The 19,712-nt window shown below is 33.9% G+C and overlaps 2 protein-coding genes and 1 long non-coding RNA gene across 10 annotated transcripts; 2 read left to right on the top strand and 1 right to left on the bottom strand.

Annotated features, from left to right (window-relative positions):
* The first annotated feature begins 5,242 nt into the window (after positions 1–5,242).
* LOC132803279 (putative disease resistance RPP13-like protein 1) lies at positions 5,243–10,651 on the top strand. Its single transcript, XM_060815892.1, has 3 exons — positions 5,243–5,726; positions 10,177–10,246; positions 10,352–10,651. Exons 1-3 carry the CDS (start codon positions 5,406–5,408, stop codon positions 10,450–10,452), a joined length of 492 nt encoding a protein of 163 aa, XP_060671875.1. The 5' UTR covers positions 5,243–5,405; the 3' UTR covers positions 10,453–10,651.
* On the top strand, positions 6,251–10,651 carry LOC107422028 (putative disease resistance protein At3g14460). 3 transcript variants are annotated; one of them, XM_060815891.1, is made up of 4 exons: positions 6,251–9,019; positions 9,542–9,633; positions 9,710–9,827; positions 10,148–10,651. In XM_060815891.1, the coding sequence occupies exon 1, from the start codon at positions 6,308–6,310 to the stop codon at positions 8,105–8,107; it is 1,800 nt and encodes a 599-aa protein (XP_060671874.1). In that variant the 5' UTR covers positions 6,251–6,307; the 3' UTR covers positions 8,108–9,019; positions 9,542–9,633; positions 9,710–9,827; positions 10,148–10,651. The 3 variants fall into 3 exon arrangements, with proteins under 3 accessions (XP_060671874.1, XP_060671873.1, XP_060671872.1); XM_060815890.1 differs by having other exon boundaries at positions 9,542–9,610; XM_060815889.1 differs by having other exon boundaries at positions 9,542–9,827.
* Positions 10,652–15,508: 4,857 nt separating this feature from the next.
* Positions 15,509–18,831, bottom strand: LOC125423154 (uncharacterized). 6 transcript variants are annotated; one of them, XR_009638158.1, is made up of 6 exons: positions 18,517–18,831; positions 18,359–18,439; positions 18,190–18,247; positions 17,710–17,916; positions 16,002–17,407; positions 15,509–15,804 (listed from the first exon to the last, which is right to left on the bottom strand). It is a non-coding gene; the product is annotated as an uncharacterized LOC125423154 (long non-coding RNA). The 6 variants fall into 6 exon arrangements; XR_009638156.1 differs by adding an exon at positions 18,055–18,086 and having other exon boundaries at positions 15,509–17,407; positions 18,517–18,819; XR_009638159.1 differs by having other exon boundaries at positions 15,512–16,698; positions 17,333–17,407; positions 18,517–18,819.
* Positions 18,832–19,712: the final 881 nt, after the last annotated feature.

The raw sequence follows: 19,712 nt of genomic DNA on the forward strand, positions 1-19,712 counted from the left end.
GGGACTCCGAAGGTGCACTTCGTCGGGTTTAACTTCATCCTGTATTTCTCTAATACATTAAATGTTTGCCTTAAATGATCTAAATGATTTTCGACTTTGGCCAACTTTACAAGCATATCATCTATGTACACCTCCATCGTTTTTCCAATTTGATATTTGAACATCTTATTCACCAGTCTCTGATAAGTCGCACCTGCATTGTTAAGTCCAAAAGGCATTACCTTATAACAGTATATTCCTCAGTTTGTCATGAATGAAGTCTTCTCTTGATCCTCTGGGTGCATTAGGATTTGATTATACCCTAAATAAGCATCTAAGAAACTTAGCATCTCATGGCCAGCCATTGCATCTACCAAGGTTTCAAACATCGGGAGAGGAAAACTGTCTTTTAGATAAGCCTTATTCAGGTTAGTAAAGTCAATGCAGGCTCGCGGCTTTTTGTTCTTTTTCATTACTACCACCACCTTTGCTACCATTTCAGATAATGGATTGTTTGGATGAGTCCATTATCTTCCAGCTTTTGAATTTCTTCATTGATGATCCGACTTCTTTCAGGGGTGAATTTCCTTCTCTTCTATTTCAATGGCTTGTGATTCGGATCTACATTCAGCTTATGCGTGATTAATTCTGGATCAATTCCTTCTATGTCTGAAACATCCCAAGTGAAACAGTGTCTTATCTCTTTTAGGAAATTCAAAAGTCATCCTTTTATCTCTTCAGATAGACTTGCTCCGACTCTGACCTTTTGACTCGGCTTTGTCTCTTCCAGGGCCACTTCTAGGATTGTCTTGGGATTCTCAACTTCATTCACTTCTTCTGTCGAAATTTTGAGGTTTCATGGTTGCTATTTATCTCCATAAGTTTTTCCCTTCATGGTGGCTACATAGCAATTTCGGGTGCTGACTTTGTCACTTTTCACGGACACAATTTGGTCTCCAAGATGGAACTTCACCACTTGATGATAAGAAGATGGTACGGCCTCCATTGAATGGATCCAAGGCCTCCCTAAAATAGTGTTGTATGCTGAATCCGAATCAATTACTATCATTTTTTATAGCACCGTCTTACCCTTGTTGAGAATGGGTATAGTCACTTTCCCCATAACTCGGCTCGTCTCCCTATTGAATTCGACCAAGTTCATGTCATCGACCTTTTCTATGTTGTCGCTTTTCCACTTCATTTTGTTTAATGTTGATAGGAAAATGATGTTGACTGGACTACCTGCATCTACTAAGATTCTGGAGACCAAGTTGTTTGCTATGTCTATTTTAATGATCAGCGGATCATCATGTGGCGTGTGCAGACCTTTCATGTCGTGATCCGAGAAAATGATCAAGGGTGATGATTCTAGTTTGGGAGTTTTTCGGCTAGGTGAGCTCACCAATGCCACTTCTGCCTGCTTGATATGCTGCTCTCTTTCTTTCATCAAAGCCACCGTGGATGGTATTGCTAATGTTATCATATTTTTTCTGAGATTCTTCATCTTCCACGTCTTGCTTCTTTCCTTTTGACATGAATTCCTTCAAGTATCCTCTCTTGATGAGGGCTTCAATTTCCCACTTCAGTTGTTTGCACTCTATAGTAAGATGACCGTAGTTATTGTGAAAAGCGCAAAATTTTCCTATGTCTCAGAGTCGAGGATCTGTTGTAATTTTCTTTAGCCATTTCACGTACTTCTTTCCTTCTAAGTGTTCAACCAGTCGTTCAGGAATGACTGTCAAAGAGTAGTATTTAAAAGGATCACTATCTTTGTCTTGCCTTCTTCTTTCAACTCTTGTTGCCTTTACTTGGAGTCAAGGGGGTTGAGTTGGTTTCTCCTGAGACAAAGTCTGATCTACCTCCATCACGGGTTCTTCTTTCTCAAATTTCAAGTCCTATCTCATTTCTCCATCTTTCGGTCTTCTTCTAAGTTAGTACTTCGCCATCCGAGACATTACTTCGATTATTGTTTCGGGTACCCTTTTTATGAGCGATTCGTACATATGATTTTCTCTTAAAAGAACTTTCCTGAAAGCTTCTATTGCAATTGATTCATTACAGTCTAATATACTGACATTTTCTTTGTTGAATCTTTGTGTGTAAGCCTTCAAGGATTCATTTCTTCCCTGGGTTATTATGAAAAGATGGTTTGTTTCTTTCTTTACCTTCATGCTTGAAGTAAATTGTGCCCCAAAATGGTTGACGAGTTCTACAAAAGAATGAATCGACTCTGGTTTGAGACTATCAAACCAGGTCAGCACAGCTCCCTTGAGACTTGTAGCAAAATTTTTACACATTATGGATTCTCTTCTATCATGGGGTAACCCGAGCGGGAACATAGCATGATGATACTGTGTCAAATGCTCTAATGGGTCAGACGTACCATCATAAAGATCGAATTTTGGAGGAACGAATCGAGATGGTAGATTTGTCTCGGCTATCCATCTGACAAATGGAGTATGCACCAGGTTTGAGACCCATCGTTGGTCAAACTGGGCCACACCTTTCGGTCTCTTGACTTCTTCTTGTACTATTTCTCTCAAATCTTCTTTTTCTTCCTGATTTGGTTTCTTCATTTTTGAAGTCCCTTCATTCTGGTCGTGTCTCCTTTTTCGTTCTTTATCGTTATGACTATTTATGGCGATGCTGCAAAGTGGTTGAGATTTTGATAGTCTATTTTCACGTGACTTGTCTCGACTTACATCTCGCTGCTGTTCTTTTTGTACTTCTTCTCTCCTTACTACTGTAAGGGGAAGTAATTGTTGTAGTTGTTGCATCAACTCTTGGTTCACTTTCTGTGTTTGTTCGTACATAGTTGCCATTTCCTGGACTTTTGATTGGAGCGATTCCACTTCGGTCTATAAAACAAAAATTTGCTTGCCTTGGGTGGGATTATCTTGGGAAGCCATTGCCAAAATCCTCAACATGTCTTTTTGTTTACTATTTTCTCCCCCTACCTGGCACGCCAAACTGTTGATGCTAAAATTTGAATAGCTTCTAGTTAGGTAAAAAGCTGAAGTGGCAACTGGAATGTACAATATGAAGCTGCAAAATAAGGGATAGAAGAACAAAAGAAACCTTGGCACTGGTGCGGTACCGGCCAAAGGTACTCCGAAGCTCAAGTTAGATTATGAACTCACAATTGATGTTTGAACAACTATAATTGATAGTATTATTTTTAGCGTACCTTGAATGGGGGTGCCCTGGTTACCTTTATAACAATTTTTATATGTTTCGAACCAATTTGAAGCATATTCTTAGGAGAATTTTGTGGGTTCTGTTGACCCGCTTTGATCCCTATCTAGATGCTGTTTGAAATGATTTTGCGAGATCTTGACCCATCTTGGTTGGATTCTTTTTTCTTTTAGGATTCAGAAATCTCGGTATTTTCTCATGCATTGTTTTGTTTCTACGCTTCTCTCGGGTTTCAGGTAGTTCTGTTTTTTACATCGGATCCCGCATTATCATATCTTTCCTTCGAACAATTTGTCTCGACTAATAAGTCCAAAGTTAATTATCTCGGATTTATTGGGCTTTTGATCTATGCCATCCCTTTCTTAACCAAGATATTGTAACTATTAGGATATTGCCACTGATGTGGCTGCTTACTAGACGAACTTTGCTGACGTGTCTTGTGATGTGTTCCTATTGAATTATTTTACCCGTACATTCCTCAGCAGATAAGGATAAATCTCAACATTGCATTCTATTCGATAATTGTAACCCATTCGAACAAACAAAACAGAAAATACTCCCATTACCACAAAAAAAGAAAGGAAATACTCCATTCAATTTTCTTGATCACCCAAGAAAAGGATTTTAACTTCAAAATTTTCACTTTTTTCTCATCCTCCTAGTCCTCACTACGTGATAACATTTTTTATTTTTTTTTTGTCCTGGTTTTAATTTTTTCATTCAAAAGCCAGGCATGAGAAGAATAGAAATATGACAAACCACACAAAAATTTAGTAAATAGAAATTATAAAATAATATCACAATCGTAAGCGAAAATTGACAGTTTCACATCCCTTTTATACTCCTTACTAAATGAACATTAAAACTCAACATCATTTTTTACACCCAAAATGCTTAATTCGTTGACAAAGTAATGGGGCAAACGAACAAAAAGAGATAAAATAAAAGTATATAGAACCGGGTTTCACTCACAGGCAAATATGAATACACGTTTCAATTAGGTAGATCCACATGGGCAAATTCATAAAAGAAAAGAAAACAAACCAACTTGGACACATCAATTAGCAAGTTCTAGCAATGGCCGATTATCAGAAGTCCCATTAATGTGCTAATGCTATTGCTGCTGGCGATGGCAACGTTTCTCCATCTACTTTATGAATCATATGAATTTTTCTGTAGATTTAAAAGATGTGCAAGCATTAGCAAAGAATTTGTAAGGGGGAGATGTTGTTGGTTTTCGATATGAGAAGAAAAAGAAGAAAAACCCTATATGTGATATTAAAAGAAGGAAACCAAAAGCGAAAAATCTGTTATGAAAAAAATTGCCTTATGAGATTCTTCACAGGAGAACCAAAGTCTCTGGTCCAAAGAAGAAAATGAAAAGTAATTTTTTTTTTCGCGCCTGTGTGTGAAAAGAGTAGTTGGAGCACAATCAATAACCGTACTGCGCAATCCAAATGAAAAGGTTTTTTTTTTTTTGTTTTTTTTTTTTTTTGTGTGTTAAAAGAGTAGTTGCCGCACAATCAATAATCATATTGCGCAATCCCAAAAATCTCAGACAAGGGATCCGTATCTAGTATACATGAAATTACCATTGTATTCTTGGCATACCATCTTGGAAGGAAAATGAGAAAAATGATAGAGTTAGGTATTTTCACTATAAACGGCATCATTTTAAAAGTAAATAAAATTAAAAAAAAATCCAAAACAAAATAAAACAAAAAAACACAGAAGATGCAGTCATTTTTTAACAATTTTAAACAGTAAAAAAAAAACCAAAACTCATCAGAACTTCTCGTTTATAGCATAGAGAGATAAATAAAGAAAAATGATATCAAGGATAAAGTGGAAAAGAAGATAAAAAAAGATAAAAGGATAAGATATGACGAAGAGGATTAATTTCAGTGATTTGATATTTTTATTTGTACCAAAATATGAGTTCGAATAGTATAAAAAAGAAATTTTTGGATATATTATAATTTAAGTAAATTATTAAAAAAAAAAAAGAAAAACGATAAAGGGTATATATATTATTTATATATATCAATACACAACATATCATCCAAACGCTTCTTCTTTGTTGTTTGCAAAACAAAGAACTTTCCCCTCGTTTTTGAATATATAAATACACAGCATATTATCCAAACACTTCTTCTTCTTTGTTGTTTGCAAAACAAAGAACTTTCCCCTCGTTTTTGAATTCCTTAATCTCTACTATACCAAAAAACCCTATGGCTGCAGTAGTAGGAGAAGCTTTACTCTCTGCTTTCCTTCAGGTGTTGTTTGACAGGATGACTTCCAAGGATGTCCTTAACTTCATCGGGAGAAAGAAACTCAACAACGGACTGCTCAAGAAGTTGAAGATTAAGTTGCTGTCAGCTGAGTCGGTGCTGAATGATGCCGAGGAGAAGCAAATGAAAAACCTAGCTGTGAGGAAGTGGCTTGCTGAGCTCAAGGAAGTAATCGATGATGCAGATGACTTGGTGGATGAGATCAATGTTGAAGCTTTGCGATGCGAGATTGAAGGTGGATCTGGAAGCACCTCATATCAGGTACTCAATTTCATCACAAATCCATTTACTGCATTTGACAAACAGGAAGTAGAGTCGAGGATAGAGGAAATCCTTAATAGATTGGAATTCATATTGCAAGAAAAGGATATAATTAGCCTCAAAGAAGGTGTGCTAAAAACACCTTCACAAACAACACCTTCAACTTCTGTAGTAGAAGAATCTGCTGTGTATGGCAGGGATGATGACAAAAAGTCATCCTTGATTTGTTGCTATCAGATGAAGTTGATGGGAATAAGATCTCTGTGATTCCCATAGTGGGTATGGGCGGTATTGGCAAGACCACCCTTGCTCAGCACATTTACAATAATGTTAATGTAAAGAAACATTTTGAGAAGAAAGCATGGGTTAGTGTCTCAGGTGATTTTGATCTTTTTAGAATCACAAAAGTAATTTTTGAGTCGGTCACATCTACAAACTGTGGTATAACTGACTGGAATCTACTTCAAGAGAAGTTAAAGAAAGAGTTGTCAGGAAAGAAATTTTTTCTTCGTTTTAGATGATGTTTGGAATGAGGATTATATGGAGTGGGATAAATTGAAAAGTCCTTTTGAAGTTGGAGCATGTGGGCGCAAAATTATTGTGAAAAAATTGCAAATATGATGGGAGATGTTCGGAATTATAGGCTACAAATAATGTCAGAAGATGATTGTTGGTCGTTATTTGCTAAACATGCCTTTGGTAATAAAAAGCTAGGTGCACGTCCTGATTTGGAAGAGATTGGTAGACTTGTTGTTAGAAAGTGTAAAGGTATACCATTAGCAGTAAAAGCACTTGGTGGTCTCTTGCGTTCTGAACAAAATCCACAAGAATGGAAAAAGATTCTGAAGAATGATGTATGGGATTCATCTAGGAAAGAACATATTCTTCCGGCCCTTTGGTTGAGCTATTATTATTTACCTGGACATCTTAAAAGATGTTTTGCCTACTGCTCAATATTTCCAAAGGGTGACGAATTGAACAAACAAGAACTAATTTTATTATGGATGGGAGAGAATCTTTTGGAGACCCATAAAAGTATGACCGCAGAAGAAGTTGGAGAGGAGTACTTCAACGATTTGTTATCAAGATCATTGTTCCAGTTCGACTACCATTCTGTGGAGCATTGTTATTTTACAATGCATGACCTTGTATATGACTTGGCTAAGTGTGTGTCAGGTGAATCTTACTTTAGCTTACAGGACAATGTATCAGAAGTCTCAAGCAAGCAGAGTACTTGTCATTTGTCATATTTGCAATACAAATCCGACTATATCAAGAATTTAGAGGATTTTTGTGATACAAAGACATTGCGCACTCTGCTGTTCAGGAAATTGACTTGGCCATTTGTAGAAAAGGACTTGACGCATCTTCTTGAACAGTTGCCATCAATGCGATACTTGAGGGTGCTCGACGTAGGTGGAGGTGTCTCAATGCAGGAAAGGCCTCTCATGACAAAGTTGCTCAACTCAACTGCCAATTTGAAGCTGTTACGATATCTGAAGTTCGATCATGCTGGAATTAACGAAATACCTAATTCAATTTGTACTTTGTACAATTTACAGACATTAATACTAAGACAACGTGGCATTACTAGGTTGCCAGATTCAATCGGCAATTTAAAACAGCTAATTTATTTGGACTTAGGTCGTTCTTCAATTGGAAAGATACCAGATCCAATTGGCAATTTGAAACATTTAAGGTATTTGGACTTAAGTCATTCATCGATTGAAGAGATACCTGACACGGTGTGTAATTTGCATGAGTTGCATACAATGAAGTTGTACAGTTGTTATAATCTTAAACGTTTGCCAAATAGCATCACAACGCTATTCAACTTGCGCCATCTCAATATTTCCCATGATGAAAATTTCTTCCGCCATATGTTCTGCGGGACAGGATTGAGAGAGATGCCACCCCAAATGTGCAAGTTGAAAAATCTGCAAACATTACCAGTGTTTGTCGTAGGAAAAGATAGCGGATCCAATATTAAAGAGCTGGGTGAGCTTCAACATCTGCAGGGACCTGATCTTCTTATCAAAGGACTTGAGAATGTACTAAATGAGGAAGATGCTTCAGGGGCCAAATTGGAGGATAAGAAGCGTATTACTCGACTGGGTTTGTTGTGGATGGGTGATAATGATGATTCGCAGCCAGCACGAGAGGCTTTGGACAGACTCCAGCCGCATACAAATCTGAAGGAATTATATATTCGCAGCTATGGAGGTACAAGCTTCCTGCCTTGGGTTGGACACCATTCATTTTTCTGTATAAGATCTGTAAGGCTGTCTGATTTTAAAACTGTTGTTGGTTGCCTCCACTGGGACAGCTACCTTCCTTGGAATCCCTCTTCATATCTAGATTTAATATGTTGGAGAAGATAGGCAATGAATTTTATAGTGATAGTGATGGTTCTGTTTCTTCTTCTTCTTCGATCGCTAAACCATTCAAGTCGTTAAAAAACTTGAAATTTTCAGATATGGCAGAGTGGAGGGAGTGGTCAGTGGTGGAAGTTGAAGGTAACAGAGAAAAAGGTTGTGGAGTTTTCTCAAACCTTAAGGAGCTTCATTTGTCAAACTGTCCGAAGCTAAAAGGGGAGTGCTTACCAGATTATCTTCCATCTTTGAAATATCTTTCAATATGTGCAAGTGACCTGGCGGCCTCACTCTCAGGGCAGCAATACCCATCGCTCCTTGAATTGCCAATATGGAGTTGTCAAAAAATGAAGACATTCCCTGAAGGGAGGTTGCCCTTTGATATACAATCAATTGAAATTGGGTATTGCAAGGAACTGGCGTCACTTTCAGAAGAGGGATGGCCTTCCAATTTAAAATCACTTAAAATTGATGATTGTTCGAAGCTCTTCGCACGGAGCAACATCATGCAGTGGAATCTGGGAATGCTCACCTCTCTTACATCCTTACATATCAAAGGAATAGATGAAGTGGTGGATACATTTCCGGAGAAGGAAGGCCAGCTTCCCACCTCTCTCACTTCTCTTCGCCTAATTCAAATACCAAACCTTAAATCCCTACATGGAAAGGCTTTCCAACAGCTCACCTCCCTTCGAAACTTCTCGATTGAATGGTGCAAACAGCTCGAGTGCTTGCCAGAAGAAAGACTGCCCGCGTCTATTTCTGAGTTGTGGATCATAGGTTGTCCATTGCTAACACCACGGTGCCAGAGAGAAGCAGGGGAGGATTGGCCCAAAATCCATCACATCCTAAACATAAGCATACGTTGATTAGCCATATGATTACAACCATGTCCTATATATGTCTGCCTTCTCTATACACGTATTTCTTTTCTACCATCTCTGTCATATAGTACTTTTATTATTTATTTATTTTTTTTCTATTTCTGATTTTTTTTTTTTTTTTTTTTTTTTTTTTGGCTAATGAAATCTTGATGTTTATATTTATTTTGCAATAGTCATGATTACTTATTTCGTGCAATGGGCCAAAACCTGGAGCTATTTCGCACAATGGGATAAGGGATTTCCTTCTAAGTTTCTACATTCTAAAACATCCATCTTCCTGCTATCACCTGCAGTGCTTGTCATAAGAAGAGTCTTCCCACTTCCTTTTTTATTTTTTTAATTTTTTAACTACAACTCATATGATCAAAACATGCTTCTGATATAATGTTTTCCTTTAGCAAGGAAGGTCTTCAACTTGGATTTTCCAATTCAAACTATTTTCTCTTTGAAGCTTTTGTTTTTCAACCTGTCATATAATATACATGTTCTCGCTTCTATTTTGCTTTAACATACATGTAGTTATACCTAATTTAATGTTCAATACTCATCTTAAATGCAGTCCATTTCCTGAAATATATCCCTCTATCATCTGCCTCTGACGGCCTGGGTAGAAAAAATAGAGAATGCGGTGAATTTCTTATTCTGATCTTGGTATTTGCGCACTCTTTTCTTCCCTATTTTAACTAACTTGCGATAGGGTCTCATTTCTAACTTCCCTCATTTGTAGTTATAATTTTGGAAGCAAACTGTTGTCATTCACAGAAGCTGAATAGCTGATTCAAAAACCTTACTCTTTGCTGTTTTGAAACACAGTTCTAGCTCTTCTTCACCATTTATGTCTTAAGGTAATTAAATACCTGCTACCACAGACTCTTTGATTGTTTCAAAGTGGTTTTGGGAACTGGGATTTGAGTCATTATCAAACTTTGAAAATTCATTTTTTCTGTAATTCCAACACATGATTGCTGGTGTTCTTGTGCTCCCTACTTTTCATTGCTATTCAACATGTGGCTCTTGTCTGTTGCAGTTACCATCCCCTGCATAACTGGTTGTATTTTAGATGTTTGAATTCCCAAAGATGTTTTTTTTTTTTTTAAAGTTTATAAAGGTAATAAAAACTCCATATTACACATTAATGAAACGATATTTATGTATTTTATACCAGCTTCAACCCAAGACGGAATTTTTTTGCAGGAAATTACAGGATGTTTTCATGCATATGACAGCAGGGGTACTGCCAATTGTCACATATCTGCTGCTGTTTGTAAGATCTGCTTCTTTTTAAGTTGCACCAATCTATCTATCTTGTATTACACTTATGTAGCATCTCCTTATGGAGTTAATACGCTACTTCAATGAATCTTGACAGGGCTTGACCAGTCCTCTTTTGAACTGTTTTGTCATCTACCTGATTTCATTATGGTGATATCAACAACTGGTAGAACCTTGACTTACAGTGCACTTTCTTGATTATTAAATTTTGATTATTGGAGTATCTGCAGCATACCAGCAAAAAACGCTAATCTGATTGAATAACTAATCATATCCAATTATATAATAAATCTTTCATGATGGCTTTTATCACTCTTTTGTTAAATTTTGTTATTGCATTCCTTGTAGCAGAAGATATTGTAATTCAGTTCTATCTGTAAACTTGCATTTTCCTTTACATGCTTGAAAGTATTACAGCACCTTGATAGCAAAAGTTTCACCTCTGAGTCTTTATTAAAATTTTCTTCCACTGAAAGAGTTTAAAATGTGACTATTAGTTTGAAAAGCAAAATAACAAGTAGCTAAAATCATCAAACACAACCACTGCCTTTAGGGACAAGAGCGGACATGTTTAGAGTGTAAAACCACACATAGCATTACTAAACTTTGTATCCAGTGTGTACCATTTATGACTCAATCAGAAGTTTCAGAACACAGAACCGATTTCTTTGCAGTCCACTAAGACACTGACACTATACAAGTTACTGTGTTCTCTTTGGTCAGACCTTTCTACATAATCTGCATCATTCCGGTGGCGCATTTAATTTCTGCTCTAAATGAAGTTGCTTCCTTTTCACTCAAGTTTTAAGTAGAATTTAAGTAAGCTTGAAAAATCTTTGTTAAGATAACAGCTAAAGCAGAATGAGAATCCACCAGCGGCAAAACATTTAGGATACTTCTTGACTAATTAAGGTGGACAAACAATGGAGTTTATGAACAGAGTTTCAGAATTTGAGTTTCCATTTTCAAGGTTAGTCTATTATATTTTAATTAACCATATGGTTTTATTTTTGGGGATAAGACTAATCATAATCTTGATTCTTGAATTTATCTAACATAACCTTTCTTAAAAAACCAGTGATGAAAATATCGGTATCGATGGAAATGTGGAGAGTATGATTTTATGGAAATATCGATGGAAATGTCAATATCAATGGAAATATCGATAAAATTATAAAAATTATAATATTTAATTTATAATACGGATTTTTGTATATAAGATAATTAATATAGTAAAATTAATGTAAAATATATAATAATTAAAATATAATAATAATAAAATAATTCACAAACGGGAAAAATTATTATAAGTAAAGCAAATACAATTTTTATTAGCACTACAATATAGAAAATTTAACAAATAATACTAAGATATATGAAATTTTCAAATATAGTACATAATACATTATCAATATTAAAAAAAAATTCGTTGGTGCTTTAAATTGATGATTATATCTAGATGTTTTAAGTGTATAATAATAGTCCTTTTAATTCATTATATTAGAAAATTTTTCTATATAATAGCAGATATACCAAACGTATTTATTTCTACCAATTCCAATTTAAAGCAATATTAGAAAAACAAAAAAAATGAATTAAAAAATGAGGAGGTACAAAGGGGGTTTCAACTGGGTCTGGATCTTGGTGTTTCACGTTCAACTGCGTCTGGGTGTTTCACGTTCATTTGGGTGTTTCACGTTCAACTGGGTGAGGGTTCTACATGGCTAGTTTTCATCTTCCACAGCAACCATATGGGTATGAGAAAGAGAACGATCAAAAGATTTCATTCACATTTTACACTTTCATGCACATTCTTAAAAATAAATAAATAAATAAATAAATCAATAGCCAAAAAAAAAAAAAAAAAATTCCTGTTTGTTCTCTTCAGCCATCTCCTTGTATCCCCTTTCCCTTCAGCAATCTCTTCCTCTTCTTTTTCCCATCCCTCTCTTTCCCTTCAGCCGTCTCTTTTCCTCTCTTCTTGGCCAGATCACAACCGGCCAGTCTCTTCTCGGCCGATCACACTCACATCACAACTAGTAGGGAAACAAATTCACAACATACAAACACACAAACCAAACCGCAGCAGATCACAAACACACACACACAAACCAGATCATATCTCAAAATCACAACCACACACACATGCCGGCCGACATCTCCCCGAAAATTCCATCGACACTCGACGACAATCCATCGATTTCTCCACCGATTTTCCACCGTATCCACCCAAAAAATGAAATCCCCACCAACATCTGCATTTCTAGTCAAAACTCGTCAATTCCAGTGAAATTCCTCCGGGAATCATGACGGAAACTCTTCCCTCCCTTTCGGTGTCGGTGGTAGATGACAATCGACATTATTGGCGACTTTTCGCCGATGTCGACGACATTTGCTTCCCTACTTAAAACCACTGTCCTTGTTATTTGGTCTTTTTTTGACTAGATTTCCCAAAAGACCACGTTTTCATTCATAAACCTTTTAGAATCTAGCTTAGCCATTTGTCTTGCCTTATTATCTTCCATTTTTTGAAAAATCTTGAGATCACATGTTGTCAATGGCTGGTGGCCTCATTTACAAGAAGTCGATATGTAGACACAAATCAGCATTAGTTAAAAAAATTTAGAACTGGATTTGCATTTTTTAAAAGAGAGGAATGGCAGTTTCATAATATAAACTAAATTCCATGGCTTTTGTTTTAATTAAAATATGCTTTGGTTTTGTAGAAAGTAAGAGACATCTGGCAGATGTAGGAAAGGGCAGATTGTATGAGTGGGTATCCAAATGAATGTAATTAGCACTTTTTATTTTTTATTTTTTATTTTTTAGTTTTCCAGTTGTATAGTGCAATTATACCAAGTATAAAATAGAAATTTTACATTTTATCATACATAACTCCGATTTAAAATTTTCGGATCTTATGGTATGGCTTCTCTGTACCACTATTTGACTTGTGTTATAACAGCTTTCACCGATTGACATTATTTAATTTTAATCTATAGAGGTTAAATTTTATAATAATTATTCATTACCCGTATTTATTTAAAATTCATTTAAAATTTTTGTACTATCATTTATATATAATTATATATGTTGATGCATATGTCTAATATATGTTTGATAAACCATTTAGAACTAAAATCTTATACTGTTATCTTTGTTATATTTGTAGATTGTTAGGTATGGCCACATGCATTGCATGTGGACCGCTAGTTAATAGTGTTTAATATTGTTTTTATTAATTTTTTGTTATATATAAAATTAAAAATTTGTTGGGTTAAGTTATAATAAACATCTAAGATATTACAAATGATACTATCAATTTCAAAAATGTTTTATCTAAAAAAAGAAAATAGCATAAAGAATTAGAATTAATATGTACAAATCTATGTATGTATTAATATTCTTTTTTTTTTTTTTGACAAATTTTAAACATTTTTATTTGGAATAGGATAAAACAATTTCGACCTTTCTTTTATAATGAATGAGACTATTGAGATGGGAATCAGCAACTCTATTTGTATTTTTTAATATATATATATATATATATATTTTTTAAAAAAAATTGACTAAGAAGTATATATTATAGATATTATATAGAACGATAGTAAGCTTTAGGCCGTCAAAACAAAAAAAAGAGGGATCAAGCAAGAGACATAGGACGAAGTGGATAACTTTACTAATAGTTGAGCATTTTTATCTGTATATATAAAAGCATGGTCCGAAATTTATTGCACGTGACCATGATATAATAGAGTTAAATATTTAAAAGTTGCGTCAAAGAATAATAAATATGAGGTGAAAATATTTGTTCATAAAAAATTTTATGTTTACATAGCCAAATTTTTTTATTTATCCAGGATGATAAATTTTTAAGTAAAATATCAGTTTTGAAAAAATAAATAAAATCAATTCCATAACCTTTTTTTTTTTAAAAAAAGAAAAGGATTAATTTGTTTTATCAACAAAAAGAAAATAGCTTTCTTAAATTCAAAATTTAAATATGTGTTCATCACATATTTCAATTTAGAAATAAAATTTAAAAAATTGTTTGTCACATATTTCAATTTAGAAATAACCTTAGAGGGATGTATTCAATTTAGAATTTGAAGGATTTTAAAAGTCTTTTAAAGTTTTGAGGTATTCGATTTAGATTTTAAAGGAGTACATACAAGTCTAATGATATTCAATTCAGATTTTGATGGATTTTATAAAAGTCCATTAAAATCTAGATGTATTCAATTATGACTTTATAGAATTCTTTTAAAATATGGTGGTATTTAAAAAGTCATTGATTTTAAAAGACTTTAAAAAATGATGGATTTTAATGGATTTGAAAGGATTTTAACAGGAAAATTGTGAAGAAAATTGTCAATATGAAATCCAGCTTTAAATCCAAAGATTTCATTGGATTCTTATAAAATCTTTATGGAGTCTGTAGAATTCCATAACAATCCATCAAATCCTTTAAAGTCTATAATTTATTCTAAATCCATCAAACTCTAAGAGGGATGTATTTAATTTAGAGTTTGATGGATTTAGAATAAATTATAGACTTTAAAGGATTTGATGGATTGTTATGGAATTCTACAGACTCCATAAAGATTTTATAAGAATCCAATGAAATCTTTGGATTTAAAGCTGGATTTCATATTGACAATTTTCTTCACAATTTTCCTGTTAAAATCTTTTCAAATCCATTAAAATCCATCATTTTTTAAAGTCTTTTAAAATTAATGACTTTTTAAATACCATCAGATTTTAAAAGAATTCTATAAAGTCATAACTGAATACATCTAGATTTTAATAGACTTTTATAAAATCCATCAAAATCTGAATTGAATATCATTAGACTTGTATGGACTCCTTTAAAATCTAAATCGAATACCTCAAAATTTTAAAAGACTTTTAAAATCCTTCAAATTCTAAATTGAATACATCCCCCTTATTTTACAATTTTAAAGTAAATATTAGAATAAAATCAGTTTCATAAAAAATTTTAATATCATAACATTGTCCAATTTTATAACAAAAATAATCTACTACAACGGACTTCTCAATGCAAATTTATTTTATTTTTTGTGCGGTGTAAAATATATTAGCAAAATATATACTAATTTAAGAATCCAATATATAACTCCATAATCAACTCTACTATTTCCTTTGACAAATAAATTAATTATTCAACTTGAGATTTTTTAATAATACGAGAGAATTCATTGTACGGACACAAATAAAATTTATATCTATAGAATGGATTTTTTTTTTTTTTTGGGATGACAATATCGGTAGATGAGCTAGCAACCTCACATAATTTCTAAATAAATTTTTAGACAACTAAAACAATGTTGTACTGCTTCTGTTTTTTGGTCAGGAACATTGTATTTCCTTACCAAACGAAAAGCCACATAACATAATACCAATTTTTGGTTTACATCTAGCTTGTTTCATATAAAAAATATTTGACATGAATTAAAAATATGCATTTTTGATGATGCGATGAACCACCCTCGCTTGTCTCGTTCCTTTGCTTGATCAGCATCTCTCATTCTGTTCAAATAACCAAACATCAAGAAATGGAACATGATAATCTAAAGATTCATTGCATAAGGCACAAAAAACCTCCCGAAAGCCGGGAGGGAGGGAGGTACAACAACAGATTATTTCCAAGAACGTCCGAGGCTATCAAGCCCAAGACATCCCTTGGAAGAGAACCAGAAAAACAACAAAAAGGGACAGATAAACACCCTGACCGAAGAGCTTTCTTGGCAAGTAAGTATGCCACCCTGTTGGAGTTTCTTGAGTTTCAAGACAAGCACCAGTTATCCTTTTCAAAAAAAGTTCTAAGGGAAATAAAATCGTATCTTGTTTCCCATCCCACAGGTTCTTCTGGAGATAGAATGCCGTTTACCACTTCTCTGCAATCTGAAGACCAAAAAATATTTTTCCATTCCCTCCTATTGGCCAGGTCAGCTGCCCAAGATCACCTCAGCTTCCAAGGGTGAACCGCAGCAGATACGCTTGTAATCAAGATACTTGACCTCTCCTTTCCAATCTCTAACAATGAAAGCAATCCCAGCTTTCCCATTACAAAACGCCGCATCAGTGTTAGCTTTCCACCAACCCTTAGGAGGGGCAGTCCATCGCTCCTTTGCCCGAACCTTTTGGTCACTGTTCACGTCTTCCATCAAAAAAATCATTAACTAACGTATTGAATCGACGTATCATATCTTGGCTTTGGTTGAGGTCAGTGAAATTTTTTTCATTTCTACATCTTCACGTGAACTACATCAGTGTAACAACAAAAATGGTGAAAGATCTCTCATCCTTAAGTTGCAGGCAAACTTCTCTCTTCGGATTGATACAAAAATCCACAAGCTCGTGAATGTTAGTTGTCTGCCAATTCTCAAGTCTGCATCCCCACATGCTAGCAAAAATAATAATCTAACAATTGTTGTTAGAGCTTCAACGATAACAAAAAATCTAATTTCCTATTTTTGAGCCTTATTTTGACAAATCTAATTTCAAAAGTTAAATTTAATTAAACTAATTTATAAATCCTTCCACTCATTATCTAAACCCCGATCCTTCAAGCATAATTTTAAATAAAAAGTACTAACTTGCACTACTTCATGAGTAGTGTCAAAAATTCCAAATTTATTTTAGAAATAGTTCATCCAAGCACCTCTTCATGTTACAGATTTTTGAAATCTAATTAACACTTATAGTATTGAAAATACTAATTTATTTAACTTAAAAAATGCAAGTTTCTTTTGTAGAAGGGTAAAAAAAGTCAAGAGAATATTTTAAAATACCAAGAAAAAAATTTTTTTGGTTGATATTAATACCTAGCATGCCTTATGCTTGCTTAATAATATACAGCACTAAGAAGGAAAAGAAAATAAAAATAAAATGACAATAAAAAATAAAAAGAGGAGGAAGAAATTATACGAGAAAAAAAAAAAATACAAAATAAGACATGGTGAATGAACTTCTCACAACAATAGCAACACATTATGAAATATGTTTCACACCCAAATAAAAGGATAAACACGAGCATAAGCAATGGAGTACTTACCTAGATGTCTATGCTTAATTCTCCCATAGCCCCTTGGCAAACTTAGCAGGCAGCAGCAAGACACAGGGCTTTCCCCTGTAGTAAACAAAATACAATATAAGACTAATGACAGTCTACATGGATGATTACACGTTCATAGTATTACTTTTCCAGTAAAAAAGAATCGTTATTTCAAAAAACGAACCTAAAAGGCTCTCAAAATCATAAAGATATGGGAGTTTTAAAAAATAGTTAAACTCTCTCTTTTAGATCTAACAGAAACGGTTTCTTATCAAAATTTAGTCCTACACAAATTAATAATGAAAATCACGGTTCCAATCAAGAAGAAAGAAACGCAAAGCAGGGAAAAATCAATAACTTCGACAGAACAAATATACCTTTTCTTGTACATTTAATTGAAGAAGTTGTAGAGATTCTTCTTGGTTGATATTTAGAGGACTATGATTGATGCTAAAAGCAATGGTCATCATCTTTTTCTTAGCATTTGGAAGTGATTTTCGGTTGTCCTATTTCGCCAACTCAAATCCCATTTCAAAACCTACCTGTCAATTGTTAGATCCCTTCTATATTCATCTTCTGCTGTGCTGAATTTTTGTAGTTGGACAGAAGTAAACTTCAATTATCAGAGAATCAAAATGCTCAAAAAAAGAAATATATATATATATATATATATGCACCATTTTATCAAACAAGAGAATAAATAAAATTGCACTTCTCAATACCGTTTTAGGAACGCGGCTCTCATCACCATACTCTTCACACATGAAGATCATAAAATCAATCCAATATATATATATATATATATATATTTTATTTTATTTTCAACAAAAAAATAAAAAGGAAAGAAAAGCACGAACCTCGGAATAACAGCATAGCAATTCCTTGTGTCTCTTCCCCAACAGAGAACAAGTATTCCTTAACATTATCAACAAATTCATAACCATCATATTTTCCAGGATAATATCAATGTCGTAACAAACTTTGCCAAAAAGGAAAAAAAAAAAAAAAATTCAAAAGGAAAAATACCTATACATATGTGGTAATGCAATGCCCATTACACTCGTTTTATTAGAACTACTCCTCAAAACGACCAAATACGGTTGAGCACTGCACAACAATCAATTTCAATATATGTGTGTGTAGAAGATGAAACAGAAAGTAATTACCAAAAAATGAAAAAGCACCTTGAGGAAAAAAAAAAAAAAAAAAAATTCAAACTAAACCATTGAGAGGACAGAAAAATCCCCAAAAATCAGCCCAAATATGGCCTTCTGATAGCCATACCCAAAAATCAGAAATTCTAACCATACTGAGAGTACAAGTCTAATTCTGAAAACTCATCATGGTGGTAGGTGGACCAATCTCACCAGAAGCCATACCTTGTTCAGCCTTCCTTTTGTAACCCGGTCTTATCTCTTTATTTATTTATTTATTTTTTTTATTTCCGTAGCCTTCAATAGTTCTACTATCAATACTTTCTTTCTTTCTTTCTGTTTCCGTAACAGACCTCTTTTTCTATTTTCGCCAAATCTTCATGTTTCTTCATTTTATTTTTTTGGGTATTATAACTTAAAGTAATTTTTCCCTTTTTTTTTATGGCACTCATGGACGTTTATATATGCTAAGTAATTGTTAGAAATTGAATAATTATTACCACTTTATTAAAGATTCAATAGTGGTTAAAGCTATTAATTTGTTACGTTAATTTAGTGATGAGAGGCACATTACAGTATCCCATGTTTTTAGTATAATTAAATGAGCAAAATAATGCACTCAAAAAAATCAAATGCCCATTCTAATGTTTCTTTTTTTTTTTTTTTTTAAAAAAAATAATATAAAATGTAAACCAGAAAGGAAACAAAGAACAGAGTGATAAAATTATCTATTTTCAGAAACAAAGCATAGGAGAATCCTATCATATACAGTATTATAGGAATAAAAAATAGAGAGAGAGAGTGTGTGTGTGTATATTGTGTAGGAGACTTTTTCTTCATTTTCATGGAGAAGCACACATCTGAAGCAAGAGAGAGAGAGAGAGAGATTTCACGAATAGGGATGTCAATTTGCCCCGCCCATCCCCGAAACCGCGGTGCACCGCCCCTAACGGGGCGATTTTTCCCTGCAAAAACGGGGTGACGGGGCGGGCTTGGGCTTACTCTCTTAGACCCGAAGCGGGGATGGGCCGGGACTGGGTATTAAAGACCCCGGCCCGAACCCGGCCCGTATATATTACCTTTTTTTTTAATATTTTTTTAATATTTTGAAAATTAAAATTAAACTTATTCGATTGGTTATGAGTTGAAATTAATGGTATGAAAAATTAAATTTTATATTTTTTTTGTGTTTAATAATTTTTGTATTTATTGTTAACTAATTAATC

Source organism: Ziziphus jujuba, chromosome 3, assembly GCF_031755915.1.
Source record: "Ziziphus jujuba cultivar Dongzao chromosome 3, ASM3175591v1".
Taxonomy (NCBI): Eukaryota; Viridiplantae; Streptophyta; class Magnoliopsida; order Rosales; family Rhamnaceae; genus Ziziphus; species Ziziphus jujuba.

Excerpts from the sequence above, each read along its gene's own strand:
- LOC107422028 (XM_060815889.1), top strand. The coding sequence starts at position 6,308 with ATGTGGGCGCAAAATTATTGTGAAAAAATTGCAAATATGATGGGAGAT.
- LOC132803279 (XM_060815892.1), top strand. The coding sequence starts at position 5,406 with ATGGCTGCAGTAGTAGGAGAAGCTTTACTCTCTGCTTTCCTTCAGGTG. Across the intron at positions 5,727-10,176 it reads CTGGAAGCACCTCATATCAG|GAAATTACAGGATGTTTTCA; the intron begins GTACTCAATTTC and ends ATTTTTTTGCAG. Across the intron at positions 10,247-10,351 it reads TCACATATCTGCTGCTGTTT|GGCTTGACCAGTCCTCTTTT; the intron begins GTAAGATCTGCT and ends GAATCTTGACAG.